The sequence below is a fragment of the Sorex araneus genome, chromosome 5, assembly GCF_027595985.1.
Source record: "Sorex araneus isolate mSorAra2 chromosome 5, mSorAra2.pri, whole genome shotgun sequence".
NCBI lineage: Eukaryota > Metazoa > Chordata > Mammalia > Eulipotyphla > Soricidae > Sorex > Sorex araneus.
Window position 1 is genome coordinate 54,406,302 of NC_073306.1, and position 12,882 is coordinate 54,419,183.

At 54.0% G+C, this 12,882-nt stretch overlaps 1 protein-coding gene across 3 annotated transcripts in view; it reads left to right on the plus strand.

Annotated features, from left to right (window-relative positions):
* Nucleotides 1–12,882, plus strand: part of TMCO4 (transmembrane and coiled-coil domains 4) — a 71,563-nt gene that overhangs the window by 18,991 nt on the left and 39,690 nt on the right. For all 3 annotated transcript variants that reach the window (XM_055140363.1, XM_055140362.1, XM_055140364.1), the window contains one exon: nucleotides 9,758–9,890. In XM_055140363.1, the coding sequence (XP_054996338.1) occupies nucleotides 9,758–9,890 (133 nt within the window). The remainder of the gene's footprint in view (nucleotides 1–9,757; nucleotides 9,891–12,882) is intronic.

The window sequence follows — 12,882 nt, forward strand, 5'->3', positions numbered from 1 at the left end:
CTCTCAGCCAGTAAAGCCAGAAGCCCCTCCCCACCACCACTACCACCAGCTGCGGTCTTTCTGGTGCCATGAAGGACTGTGCTTAGTAGGCCTGGGGAACCAGGAGCCTGAGCCCATGCCCAGAACTGGGGGGTGATTTTTTGGGGGGAGACAGGGCGTTTGGGGGGCTTGCTGCACCTAATGTTGCTCAAGGCTTATCCCTATCTCTGCACTCAGGACTCACTCTTGGCTGACTCGGGAGACCATATGGGATGCCGGGATCGAACCCGGGTCCACTGTGGGCAGGGCAAGCACCCTACCCACTGTACTATGGCTCTGGCCCCTAGGTGATGATTTTTAGTGTGTATTTCACTTATTCCTCTTAGAGAAAGCCCTCTGATTTTATTACCCACCCAGGGGTCTGGGCTCGCCCCTCCTGAACCCCCACTATTTGACCACACAGCAACTCCAGCCCCCCTCTGGAGGAAGGCCAGCCCCTTCCCAGAGCCCCTGGGGGTTGCCCTCTGCCCTCCTCTGAGCTCTCCATCCTCCCCTCCCTACTTCCCAGGCCCAGCCCCTCTCAGTGTCTGCTTGGGCACTGGGTCTTTGCCCTTGTCCTTCTCCTTCTGGAGAGCTTCTCTCCCTCACCCAGTGACCCTCCTCCACCCCATCCCCCCGCTCGGCCATCGCTGCCCTGCAAAGCCCTCCTGGCCGTGCCAGCCCCCACCGCAGGGCAGACTCCTCGCTGTTCCTAAGTCCTTGGCTTGAGGCCTGGCTTCCCCCCCAGCCTGCCCGGGGGTAGGCGGCTTCCCCTCCCGCATTCTTCTCGGGCACCTGGCCTCACAGCGCACATTCAGTCGGGGTCCGTGTCTGCACTCAGGAGATGGGGCTGAAGACCCCCTTTCGGGATGAGGAAGCTACTCCAGCAGGTTAATCAGTTGCCTTAGGGATGCTCGGTAAGTGGCAGTGCAGGATGCCACCTACATCCATTTCGTGACTAATGAACAGAGGCAGGTAGCTCACAGCAATAGAAGCAGGGCTGGGGTATGGCTCAGTGGCAGCACACTTGTCTTGCATGTGGAGGACCTGGGTTCAAGTGAGTGCGCGCGCGCACACACACACACACACACACACACACAGCTTCTGAACCCTGATGTGTGAACAAGGCACACATGGGGGTTTGGGGGATCTAGCCAGTTTTTGGATTTCTCTGGTCCCCCTAGTCCTTGGCAGGTGACTGTGCCCAAGCCTCTGCCTGTGCCCCCCCCCCCGCCTTCTCCTCTGTCCCTCCCTCCCCTCAACAGGACAAGAGCACCTCGGGGTGATGCCATCCTGAGATCGTGAGTCATGTCTGTGGGATCCACTTTCCAAATAAATCCCCACTCGCAGGTTCGGGGACACATTTCCCCTTGCCCTCTTCCCTTTGCCGCCGTCATTGCTCTACACTGAATCCCACCCACACTCGGCTCTGGGCTCACACATGTGGCTGAGGTCTTGCACCCCTTGAGCTCACGATTGAACTCCTTCCTGTGTTCCAGAGCTGCCCCCGAGCCACCATCCAGCCCCCGGCCCATTCCCCATCTTACCCCACGAAGGGCTTCCTTTGTTCCCTGAGCCTCCAGGCACGGCGAGTCTGATGATGGGCAGGGTGTGGTGCAATGCAGCCTTGAAACCCTGGAAGCTCCTAGCCAAAGAATGGGAATGGGGTGACATTGACTCCCCATTGGGACCTGGTTTATGAAGAAGCAGATGGGGGGAGGGGGAGTAGGGCTGATGGGGGGGACACACATGGCAAGGAGCTCCCCAGAAGGTGACTTCTGGGGAAGGAGCTCACGGGCATTGCCTTGGATGACAGATGGATGGATGGATGGATGGATGGATGGATGGATGGATGGATGGATGGATGGATGGATGGATTGGGTGGGTGGATGGATAATGGATGGATGGGTAGATGGATGATGGATGAATGGGTGGATGGATGGATGGGTGGGTGGATGATGGATGGATAGATGATAGATGGATAGATGGATGGATGATGGATGCATGGGTGGGTGGATGGTGGATGGATGCATGGGTGATGGGTGGATGGTGGATGGATGCATGGGTGATGGGTGGATGGATGGATGGATGGATGGATGGATGGATGGATGGATGGATGGATGGGTATATGGGTAAAAGAAAGGAGACAGCTGGAGAAATAGTATAGGGGATTGGGCACTTGCCTTGCAAGCATCCAACTCCACCCCAATCTACGGCAACACATATGGCCCCCTGAGCCATCCCTGATCACAGAGCCAGGAGTAAGCTCTGAGCACAGCGACAACAGCCCCACACCCCCCGCCCTAAAAAAAAGGAAGGAAGGAGGATGCATGTATAAAAGGAAGGAGGAATGGGGAACCAGAGTGATAGTACAATAAGTAGGGTGCTTGCCTTGCATGCAATCAACCTGGGTTCGGTCCCTGGAATTCCATATGGTTCCCCAAGTCCCTTTAGGAATGATCCCTGAGTTTGGCCCCAAACCCAAATAATAATAATAAGATAAAAAAAAAAGGGGGATGAAGGCGTGGATGAGAGGATGAGTAACTAGAAGGATGAATGCTTTCTTTAGAGAAGGGCTTACAAGCAGGTGATTTATATGCATCTGAGGATTAAACCGTCTTCCGCGCCAGAGATCGAGGGGGCAGTGCACACAGCCGAGGAGTCTGTGGCCAGATTTCTCCCTGCTGCGAGGTGGGGGGATTAGTCACAGAAACAGCCCAAGAAAGAGACGTGAAAAGCTGCATTTCTCAGCGCTTTCTGGAAGGAAGGTTGACCTTTACCGACTACTGTGATCTTAGTCACAGAACGAGGCTGTCCTGGCAGCGGGGTGGAATTTTTGTGGATGCTAATCATTTTCTCCCACTCACAGCGCCCAGAGCTCTTTGCCTACGCAACTGGGGGAAAAAATAAAGTCAGTCTTAGACTGAATCTGAGCTGATGGTTCTGAGCCTGGGTTTCTCCCTCTCCATAGTATTGACATTTGGGGCCAGAGAACCGTTGTGGGGCGTATTGTGGGATGTGGGATGTGCAACAACCCTGGCCACTCCCTGCTAGATGCCAGTGCCATTTTCCAAGTGATGACAACCAGAGGTGTCTGCATTGCCAACTTCCTGGGGACAAGGCAATCATGGTCCTGGTTGACTGCTTCCTCGGCCACCCTCGAGTGGAGGCAACGTTTCTGAGCCATCAGTGATGCTTGTGAGTTATAATTCAAGTTGCTCTTCTCGGCCCTCCAGAGAGATAGTGGACTGTTGCTAAGGGCCCGGCCTGGGATGGAGAGTGCGTCATGCACGCCCCATCCACCGAAGGTAGGATTGACTGCAGACCCCCAGGGATTGTCCTGGGAGCCCCGTACTTCACGTACTTCGCAGCCCCTGACCTTTTAAGGCCAGCCACAGTGGGGTGAGCAGAAACATTGGCATCCTGTAATCCCAGCCCCTAGGTCTGTTCATTCATTCATTCATCCCTCCATTCCCCAGTCAGATGGCGGAACTTCAGCTCTGTTTTAAGCTTAGACCTGGGTGCCAGGAAGAGGGGGCAGTTTGGAGCTTACCTTCCTGAGAGGAGGGCAGGGAGCAACATTCTCAGTCAAGTCTTCCATGATGATGAGGACAAACACCTCATGTTTAGGGAATAGAAGCACCTCCCAGTAGGCGACCTTTTGGGGGGGATTAGTCCTGGCTCTGCACTCAGGAATTACACTTGGCAGTGCTCGGGGAACCATCTGGGATCCTGGGATTCAAACCTGGGTCGGCCGCCTGCAAGGCAAACACCCCACCCACTGTAGTACCATTGTACTTGCCTTGCACGTGGCTGACCCCAGTTTGACTCCCAGCACCCCCTCTGGTCTCTTGAGCACCGCAAGGAGTGATGCTTGAGTGCAGTATCAGGAGTAAGTCCTGAGCACTGTTGTTGTGGCCCAAAAGCCAACCCAAAAAAAGACTATGACACGTCATAGTAACTGAGCACTCTAAGAGGTGACCTCCACCTAGAGGAGGAAACCTGCACACACACACACACACACACACACACACACACACACACACACACACACACACACTCAGAGGGAGCTGGAAAGGGGAGGGGGACGGGGGATGGTATGTGCAGTGCCCGGAGCCGACAGGCGCGTCAGCAAACCCCGCAAGGGGGGAAGCTTCGTTCATGAGCTCCCGCAGCACGGTTCAGGGGATCTGCTGATCCCCCAGGACGGTCCTGGACAGAGGGAGGGAGAGCTGGAGCAGCAGAAGGGGCCACACCTCGAGGGAGTGGCATTCCAGCAGGGAAGCCAGATGAGACACTTTTCCACAGTTGGAGCAGTGGTGGAACAGGGCCCTGGGACCGAGGAGCTGGGGCCTCAGCTGGTCTGCTGTCTACAGGTGATGCAGGTGTTGGGGAGCTGGCTGAGGAGAAAGGACTAGGGGCTTTCTAGTTCAAACAGCAAATGCAAAGGCCCTGAGGCAGGAATAAGCATGGCTTCTCAGAGGCGCAGGTCCTGGTGCATAAAACGGGGATGTGTAGAAAGTGGGGAAGGACAAGATCGCAGGAAGGGACCAGATAGTGTCCAACTTCACAGATCCAGGGGAGAAATAAGGGTTTTTAGTCCCTGGGCTTCGGAGAGTTTGCAGTAGGGAGGAGAGAACAGTGCCAGATTAATGACTTTAGAAACTCAAGTCTCGCTGGCTACCAGAATGTGGGGCAAGAGTTGAAAGATCGGACACCAGTGAGACGGTCTGGAATAGAAACTGAGCTCCACGCCCGACAGCCCGGCCCCAGCCCGGCCCCTTTCCTGGGGCTGACAGCCCAGAGCCCACGTACGAGACACCTCGGGAGCTTAATCACCTCTGCAGCTGCCTGGCTGCAGCGCCCAGGCTGACTCACCCACCACTGCCTTGATCAATGGAGTCTGCCTTCGCCGCTAATTATAATTGCCGCCCATTAATCATCGTGGCCCAGGCTTGGTTCACGTCTGGAGCTCGGTTATCACCTGGGAGCAGTAGTCTGTGATTTCGCGGCGGTGCGGGAGCACTTCGGTGCAGAGCCTTTGCTGACCTGGTAACCCCACACACGTGGCCTGCAACTATCTGTTCCCCAGCACGTAGGCACCACCACGTGCGGGGCAGCCGGGCAGGTGTGCTGCCGCAACCGGAGACCCTTGGAGGGACCCAGGGGAGGGCGGGTTTCCTTGGCAGAAAGGGACGTGCGTGTAATACAGCTCAGCACCGCACACACCTGGCAGGGCTGTCCTCGGCTGTCACACTCAGGAAAAGCCCGTCGTGGGCCCAGCTGCCTTCTCCCGCATTTTTTCCATTGACTCCTCCAGTCTGCACAGGAGGATGGTACTGATCCTGTTTTCCACCTGGGCAGAGATAAGCCCTTTGCCCAAGAGGCGATGCATAGATACGGTCCCTCCCAGACCCACATGCCATCACGGAGCTGTGTTGTTTGTGCCACTCTTCTAAGGACGGGAAGATAGCGCAGTGGAAAAGACTATCCCTATAAAGCTTCTGTTTCACAGGGAGAAACCAAAATAAACCCGGAGGCGGGAGATTTGGGGACCATCCCTAGCAGTACTTAGGACTTACTCCTAGCTCTGTGCTCAGGGATCACCCCTGGCAGGGTGCAGGAGACCCTGTGTGGTGCCAGGGAGCAAACCCACAAACTGTTGTTTGCAAGGCAAGTGCCTTATCTGCTGTCCTATCTTTTCAGTGCCAAGAACCAAAGCTCGAATGGAGTATTTGGGGATGGACCCAGTGGGGCCGAGGGAAGCAGGTGATGCCAAGGTTCAGGACCCTGGGGCTCCCAGGTAGGGTCTGCTCCAACCCCTTGAGCTATGTCCCCTGCCTCTGATGGACCCTTGATTTGTTTGTTTATTTTGCAGGGCATTGAACTCAGGGCCTCACACATACAAAGCAAATACCCTAACACTGAGCCACATTTTTTAAAAATTTATTTCATTTTTATAAAGTCACTGTCACTGCCACCATCATCCCGTTGCTCATCAGTTTGCTCAAGCGGGCACCAGTAATGTCTCCATTGTGAGACTTGTTGTTCCTGTTTTTGGCATATCAAATACACCACGGGGAGCTTGCCAGGCTCTGCCATGTGGGGTATAGAGCACAACCTCCAGCAGATGTCTGAGAAAAGACACTACGTGGGCAGGAGGGGTGTGTGTGTGTGTGTGTGTGTGTGTGTGTGTGTGTGTGTGTGTGTGTGTGTACACAAAAACTCAGTATTTCTGAAATTGTCTTTATTATGCTCTCCCTCTAGTTAATAGTCTGGTTGGGTATAGAATACTCTATTATAAAGCTCTCTCAGAACTTAATTCTACTCCTTTGTTGTTTGTTGTTGTTGTTGTTGTTGTTTGGTCTTCCTGATTGTACTCCTGGATTATTGCCTGCAGAGCTCTGCATTCTTGCATGTGCTCCCCCCTCTGAATTCTCTCCTGGCCCCTCTTTCAGAATTTTTAAGGTTTTGCTTCCTGTTTTTTAGAAACCAGTATTGCTATTGCAAAGAATGCAAGTTCGAATTGGGAAGATAATACAGAGGTTAAGGTTCTAACCAGCTCTGACTTGCCCCAGCACCACTGGGCGTGACTCCAAACAAAACAAGAACAAATTGATTTGATTTGCTCTCTAAACCTTTGCATCTGACTTGTTTCTGTCTTGGGAATTTTTAGGATGTGCTCTTAATTGCTGGCATTCTCACTTTTCTGTGCCGTGAGCCTTGGTGTGGGTCTGTGATATCATAAGGAATTTTTATAAAGTACTTCACAATATTTGATTACATTTAATATTTGAACACCAATCCCACCACCATTACAACCTTCCCACCACCATATTTCAGATGTTTCCATCCTAAACCCCAACCCTTGTCTCAAAGCAGAACTGAAATAATTTATTTTGTATTGTTTATTATGAATAAAATGCTGAGAATGATCCAAAAAAGTTTTTTGAGGAAATATATATATATAAACCAGCACAGTGGTAGGGCATTTGCCTTGCACTTGGCTGACCTGTGTTCGATTCCTCCACCCCTCTCGGAGAGCCTGGCAAGCTACCCAGAGTATTGCGCCCGCACTGTAGAGCCTGGCAAGCTACCCATGGCGTATTCAATATGCCATAAACAGTAACAATAAGCCTCACAATGAAACATTACTGGTGCCCGCTTGAGCAAATCGATGAGCAACGGGATGACTGTGACTGTGACTATGACTGATATATATATATATATATTTCCCCCTAAGATTGGTTGCCTCCTACTTTAAGCCCCATCCAATGTGGTGCACTACTCATGGAATATGAGTGGTGTGAGGTATGACATGTCACACAGCCGCGTGATCCAGGAATAGGTTCACTCGTGGGTGAGGCTCGGCCCAAGCCTGTGGAGAGCAGCCGTGTGCATGGCGACAGTTGAGTTCTGGAGGTTTTCAGCTGCCAGGGCTGTCTGAGCCACATATGCTGGGCCAGGTACAAACATCTGCTCTGGCTTCCATCCTCAGTACCGATGGCCTCCTGGGTGTTGTCCCTGGGTGTTGCCCTGAAGGCCCCCAGCACCACCCTGTCACCTCAGGACCCCCGCAGCACAACCTCTGCGGGCCCTCGCACTGAAACACTGTCAGATTGGCCACATATTGCCGGGAGTGGCCCTTTAGCCCCTGGGGAACCTCTGAGCGTATCTGCCATGGCAGAGGGGTTTGTGCTGGGAGGAGCAAAATGCAGGGGAAAGGGTGGGAGGAACTCTCTGGGCAGGGGGCATTCGATTTTTTTTTTTTTTTTTGCTTTTTGGGTCACACCCAGCGATGCTCAGGGGTTACTCCTGGCTCTGCACTCAGGAATTACTCCTGGCGGTGCTTGGGGGACCATATGGGATGCCGGGGATCGAACCCGGGTCGGCCGCATGCAAGGCAAACGCCCTACCCGCTGTGCTATCGCTCCGTTTTTTTGATTTTTTTTTTTTTTGCAGGGCAGGGGGCATTCGAGCAAAGACCTGATTGAGGAGAGTGAGCCTCCCCCAGGAGGTCTGAGCAATGAGCCTTACATGTTGTAGGAACAGGAAGTGTAAGGCAAAAACATTCTAGGTTAGGCCAGGGGTCTGTGGGGCGTAGCAGGATTTGGATTGGGTTCTAATCATGGCAGGACATCCCTCCCTCCTAGAGTTCCTCCAAGGGAAACTCCAGGAGCCTGGTGTGTATGGGTGGTGGGAGGGGGCAGAAGAGGAGGTACTGGGTGCGGGACCATGCAGGAGGGAGGGAATGCATGAGACAGAATTTCCTTCCTCCTACACCCTGGTTCTCAGACCTAACGGTGCACATTCAGACCCTGGGTCCTGTCCCAGACCTCTGAGCCTCTCTCTCTGGGGGAAACCCTAGGGTCCCAGAGGGTTTGTCCCCAGCTGAATTGGAACCAATTGAAAGATCTCAAAGGACTGATGCAAAGGGAGCTCCCATGTCCTGTCAGCACCACGATGGGGAAGGTGGTGGCATGTGGCTTTTGCGGTGCACCATCATGTCCCACCAAGGGGCACTTAGCAGCCCCGCTTAGCCCACTTTGTGGGGAAGCAGGCAGCTGGACCTGGAGCAGGGCTGGGGGACGTCCAAGTGGTCTGGCCTGATACACGATGGACAGACACAGAAGCTTCTTGTCGCCCCTGGCCCTTCTGCCTATAGGATATGGGTTGGGGACCTTATAAATATCCAAGTGGCAAGATTGTTTCCATGCTTGGTTATAATTGCAACAATATGGTCTTTGGTTAATAAACACTTTCCACATTTGTTTCCTTAAGATAAGATTTCTGGAAATGGAAACTTTCCAAAAACGGAACTTTTGGGCCAGAGGGAATGCACCTTTTTGTGGTAAAACACTCAGAACATAACCATTTAGTTTCTGATCCATTTGGGAGGGGGTGGGGGAGGGCAGGATAGTGAGGGGTTGGGCCATACCCTGCAGTGTTCAGGGGCTATTCCTGGTTCTGCACTCAGAAAACCATATGTGGTGTTGGGAATTCATAGCATCAGCCTGAACCCCTGCACTGTCTCTCCGCCCTCTGACCCATTTTAAGTGCACAGTTCAGTGGCTCTGAGGACAGTTGCATGGGTCACCTCCACCCAAGGCTAAGTCGAACCGTCTTGCAAAACCAAATCTTTGTACCCTTAGTCCCCTGGAACCACCTTCTTACCCTCTCACCATGGTTTTGTGCATTTCTTTATTGGGGTCACACTCGCCGGGTGCTCTGTGACCATCAGGACCCCGCAGTGTTCAGTGGCTGCTTGGTGCCAGGGACCAAACGCAGAGCCTTGCGTATGCCAGGCATGTGCTCCAGAACTTTTGAGCCGGCCCCCCACCCCATCGCCCACCCCCTCACACATGCCTCACACATGCAAGGCGAGTGCTCCACCACGGAGCTTTGTCTCCGGGGCACGTGTGTTGAAGCTTCTGAGACATGTTGTCCGTTGTCACCCGGGAGCTCTGCGTCTCCCCCACACTCACCTGGGCGGTCCCACTCGAGTCTCATCCCCTCCACAGCTCTCAGGAGTGTTTAAAAGCCGGTCTTTGCTCATTGGGTGAGAAACGCCATCTCGATGATCGGGATTCCCTACAGGAAGCTGTGCTCTGGCTTGCAAAAACGGTTCCTGTGGGGTGGGTGGTGTGTCTGGGATATTTCCAGAGTTTGGGCTTGGCCAGTCCCTCTGGGGCTGCCGTGAAGCTGAATCTCCTGCTGTGTCGTTTCTCTCCCTTTCCAGGGAGCTACGACGCACGGGCCCGAGTCCTCATTTGCCACGTGACCTCCCTCTTCCACGTGCCCCTGGGAGAGCTGGAGCTCCTCGAAGAATCGTTCCTGGAGAGCCTGAGGGAAACCAGAGAAGAGGAATCTGAGTAAGGGGGCCCCATGCGCCTGCTTCCCCCTTAGGAGACAGTGCAGAGAGGTAGAAGGAGCCCCTGCCGGCCATCCCCGAGCCGCTGTGCGGCCTCCACCTGTCACTTCCCCTCTCTGGGCTGTCCTCCTTGTTTGCAGGAAGAGACCTGACTTGAGGTTTGCTCAGGGCCTTGACTTTCACATCCGCTGTCCCAGAGACCCCACTCCACCTCCGGCTCTCCGGAACAGGCTGGCTTCTGGTCCTTCCTCTGCCATCCACCCGCTCTTTGGCCCTGAGCAGCTGCTTTCTCAGCCATTGAATCCTTTCAGATGGCACCGGGAGGGACTGGAGTACAGTATGCTTGCCTCGTATGTGTCCAATCCCCACTTCAATCCCTGGCACTGCATACAGTTCCCCGAACATCAGCCAGAGTTCCCTGAGCACCAAGCCAGGAGTAAACCTTGAGCTGTCCCGTCCCTGGGGATAGCTCCAAAACAGCACCCCACAAAAAAAAAAAATCGGGTGCTAGAGAGATAATACAGCAGGGAAGATGCTTGACTTGCACTCACATTTGACCCAGATTCCATTGCTGTCACCCCATATGGTCCCCCAAGCCTTTCCAGGAGTGATCCCTGAGCACAGAGCGCCAGGAGGAAGCCCCGAGCCAACAGGTGTGGGTCTAAAAGAGAATGGAAATAAATAAAATGGGGCTAAGAGGAGAAAGCTCGAGTTTGATTCCCCAGCACCACACGGTCCCCTAAAGTGACCACATGGTCACTACTAGAAGTGACCCCCAAGCACAGAGCTTGGAACCAGGAGTAGCCCTTAGGCACTACCAGGTGGGATACTCCCCGCCCACACACACGCGCGTGCACGCACACACACACACACACACCATCATCATCACCATCATTATCATCATCATCATCATTTAAGAAAGAAATAAGACAGGGCTAAGGATAACATTCTCTAGAGTCATCGTAAAGATAAATGTGCTCTTGCGACAAAGTGCTCACCCGAGAGCGGCACGTAGCCCAGTAGCTGAATCCTCCCCCGAGGCCACAGAGCAGCCTCACTATCTGTACGGTGGGGAGTGTGCAGAAGGAAATTACCCTGGTAACTTGGCTAGAGCTCAGTTTTTTGCTGATCGATTTACCCAGGCCCAATCCCAGGGTGATAAGTCTGGCCCAGTCGCAATCCAGCCGCCGCACGCTGGCCCCGGTGGCTTCCCCGAGTGGCCAGGTGGCCCCTGTTCAGCCCAGCTGGGAATTTAGCTCTGAAGTCCAATTCAGAGCTGGAGCTGCCTTCTTGCCAGGGTTAGTAGGGCAAAGGCAACAGGGCAGGGGTGGGGGAAGGAAGAAACTCCCTCGTCTGGAGTCACCTCAAGACACCTGCCAATTAGCCCTGAGTTGGCAGTGAAGGGGCGGGCCACGGGCCTTAGGGCTGCCCAGGCCCTTTGGAGAGTGGAGCTTTACAGCCTCCTCACCACGCCTTGGAGTGAGAGACCCAGTTTAGCTGTTCCTTGGACGTCTTGCTGCCAGAGGGGGCGTCTCCCCCACCCTGGGGTGCCAGTCATGCCAGATCCCCCACAGGACTTGTAGACAGAAGTTCGGGCAGGCCCGGCTCTGCCACCTGCCCTCTGGGTGACCTCAGCGTATGATGCTCAGTGCCCTGGGCCTCTGTCTCCTCGCCCGCCACACAGGCTCTGTCCTGTCGCCCCGGGTCCTAGGAGGCACACGTGAGAGGTCTCGGGCAGCATGACTTGCCCAGAGGGCCCAGTTGATAACGTATCACCACTGGCTGGCATTGCACAGTCATCACTGTCACTATTGTGCACGAATCTTTTTCATAGAAAAAGACTCCATGTGTTATTATGATTAATCGTATGTTTTATGTTCTGTTTGGGGGCCACACCCAGTAGTACTCAGCCCTTTCTCCTGGCTCTGTGCTCAGGGGTCATTTCCGGTGGGGCTCAGGGGACCATACGGGATGCCAGGAATTGAACCCAGGTTGGCTATGTGTAAGGCAAGCACCGAGCCTGCTCTTCTACTGGTGCAATACAGGAGCAGCCCTTTATTGCTCCAGCCCCTGTACTTGGTTTTTTTGGTTGGTTAGTTGGTTTTTGGTTTTGTTTTTGTTTTTTTGTTTTTTTTTTTTTTTTACTCAATCTTAAGGACTTGGGACTTCACCGATTCCATCGACAGGCTCCCGGAGGGTCTGTGCCTCAGGAGCTCTGGTTCTCAGCGGGTCCTGCTGTAAGGTTCTCTCTAGGGCCCGGGGCACCCCAAGGCCCTCTCTGGCCACAGCCAGCACTTTATTCACTTACACCAAGTGGAGGATCAGGTGTTGTGGAGGGTCAGGTTTTGTGTTTCTGCAAGGTGAGCTTATCTCTCAGCACCCTGAGGTGATTCTTGCAGTGGGGCGCCCAGCACAAGGGCCCGCCTTTCTGGTGCTGGGTCCCCATCGGAACCCTGTGGCCAGCCAAGCTTCCTCCACTTGTCTGGTGCCACTGCTTCCCTGCCCCTCGGCATCTTGTCTCTGACACAGGGCCCACAGAGGTCTCCTTCCTGGGCTCACCGAGAGATTACATCAATGCTCTGCAAAAGCCCAGGCGAGCAGGGGTTGGAGCTATAGGACAGCGGGTAAAACACTTGCCTTACATGCAGCCAACCTGAGTTCGATCCCCAGCACTACATATGGCTCTCGGAGCCCTACCAGAGTGAGCCCTGAGCTTGGAGCCAGAAATAAGCCCTGAGCGCTTGCAGGGTGGGCCAAAAACTTAAATAATAATAATAATAATAATGATAATAATAAAGCCAAGTCAAGGCAGCACCAGCCAAGTGTTGGGTCTCAGTAGACCCTGGCAAAGCCCCTGCTGGAGTGGATGGGACACCCCTCCTGAGCACATCACCAGCGTCCCCCGTTTATCCAGTGCTTATTGCCTGCAGGTGGGAGATGGCCCTGGCTTATGCTCCATCTCCCCGGGTTTCGCAGACAAAGAAACAGCATTT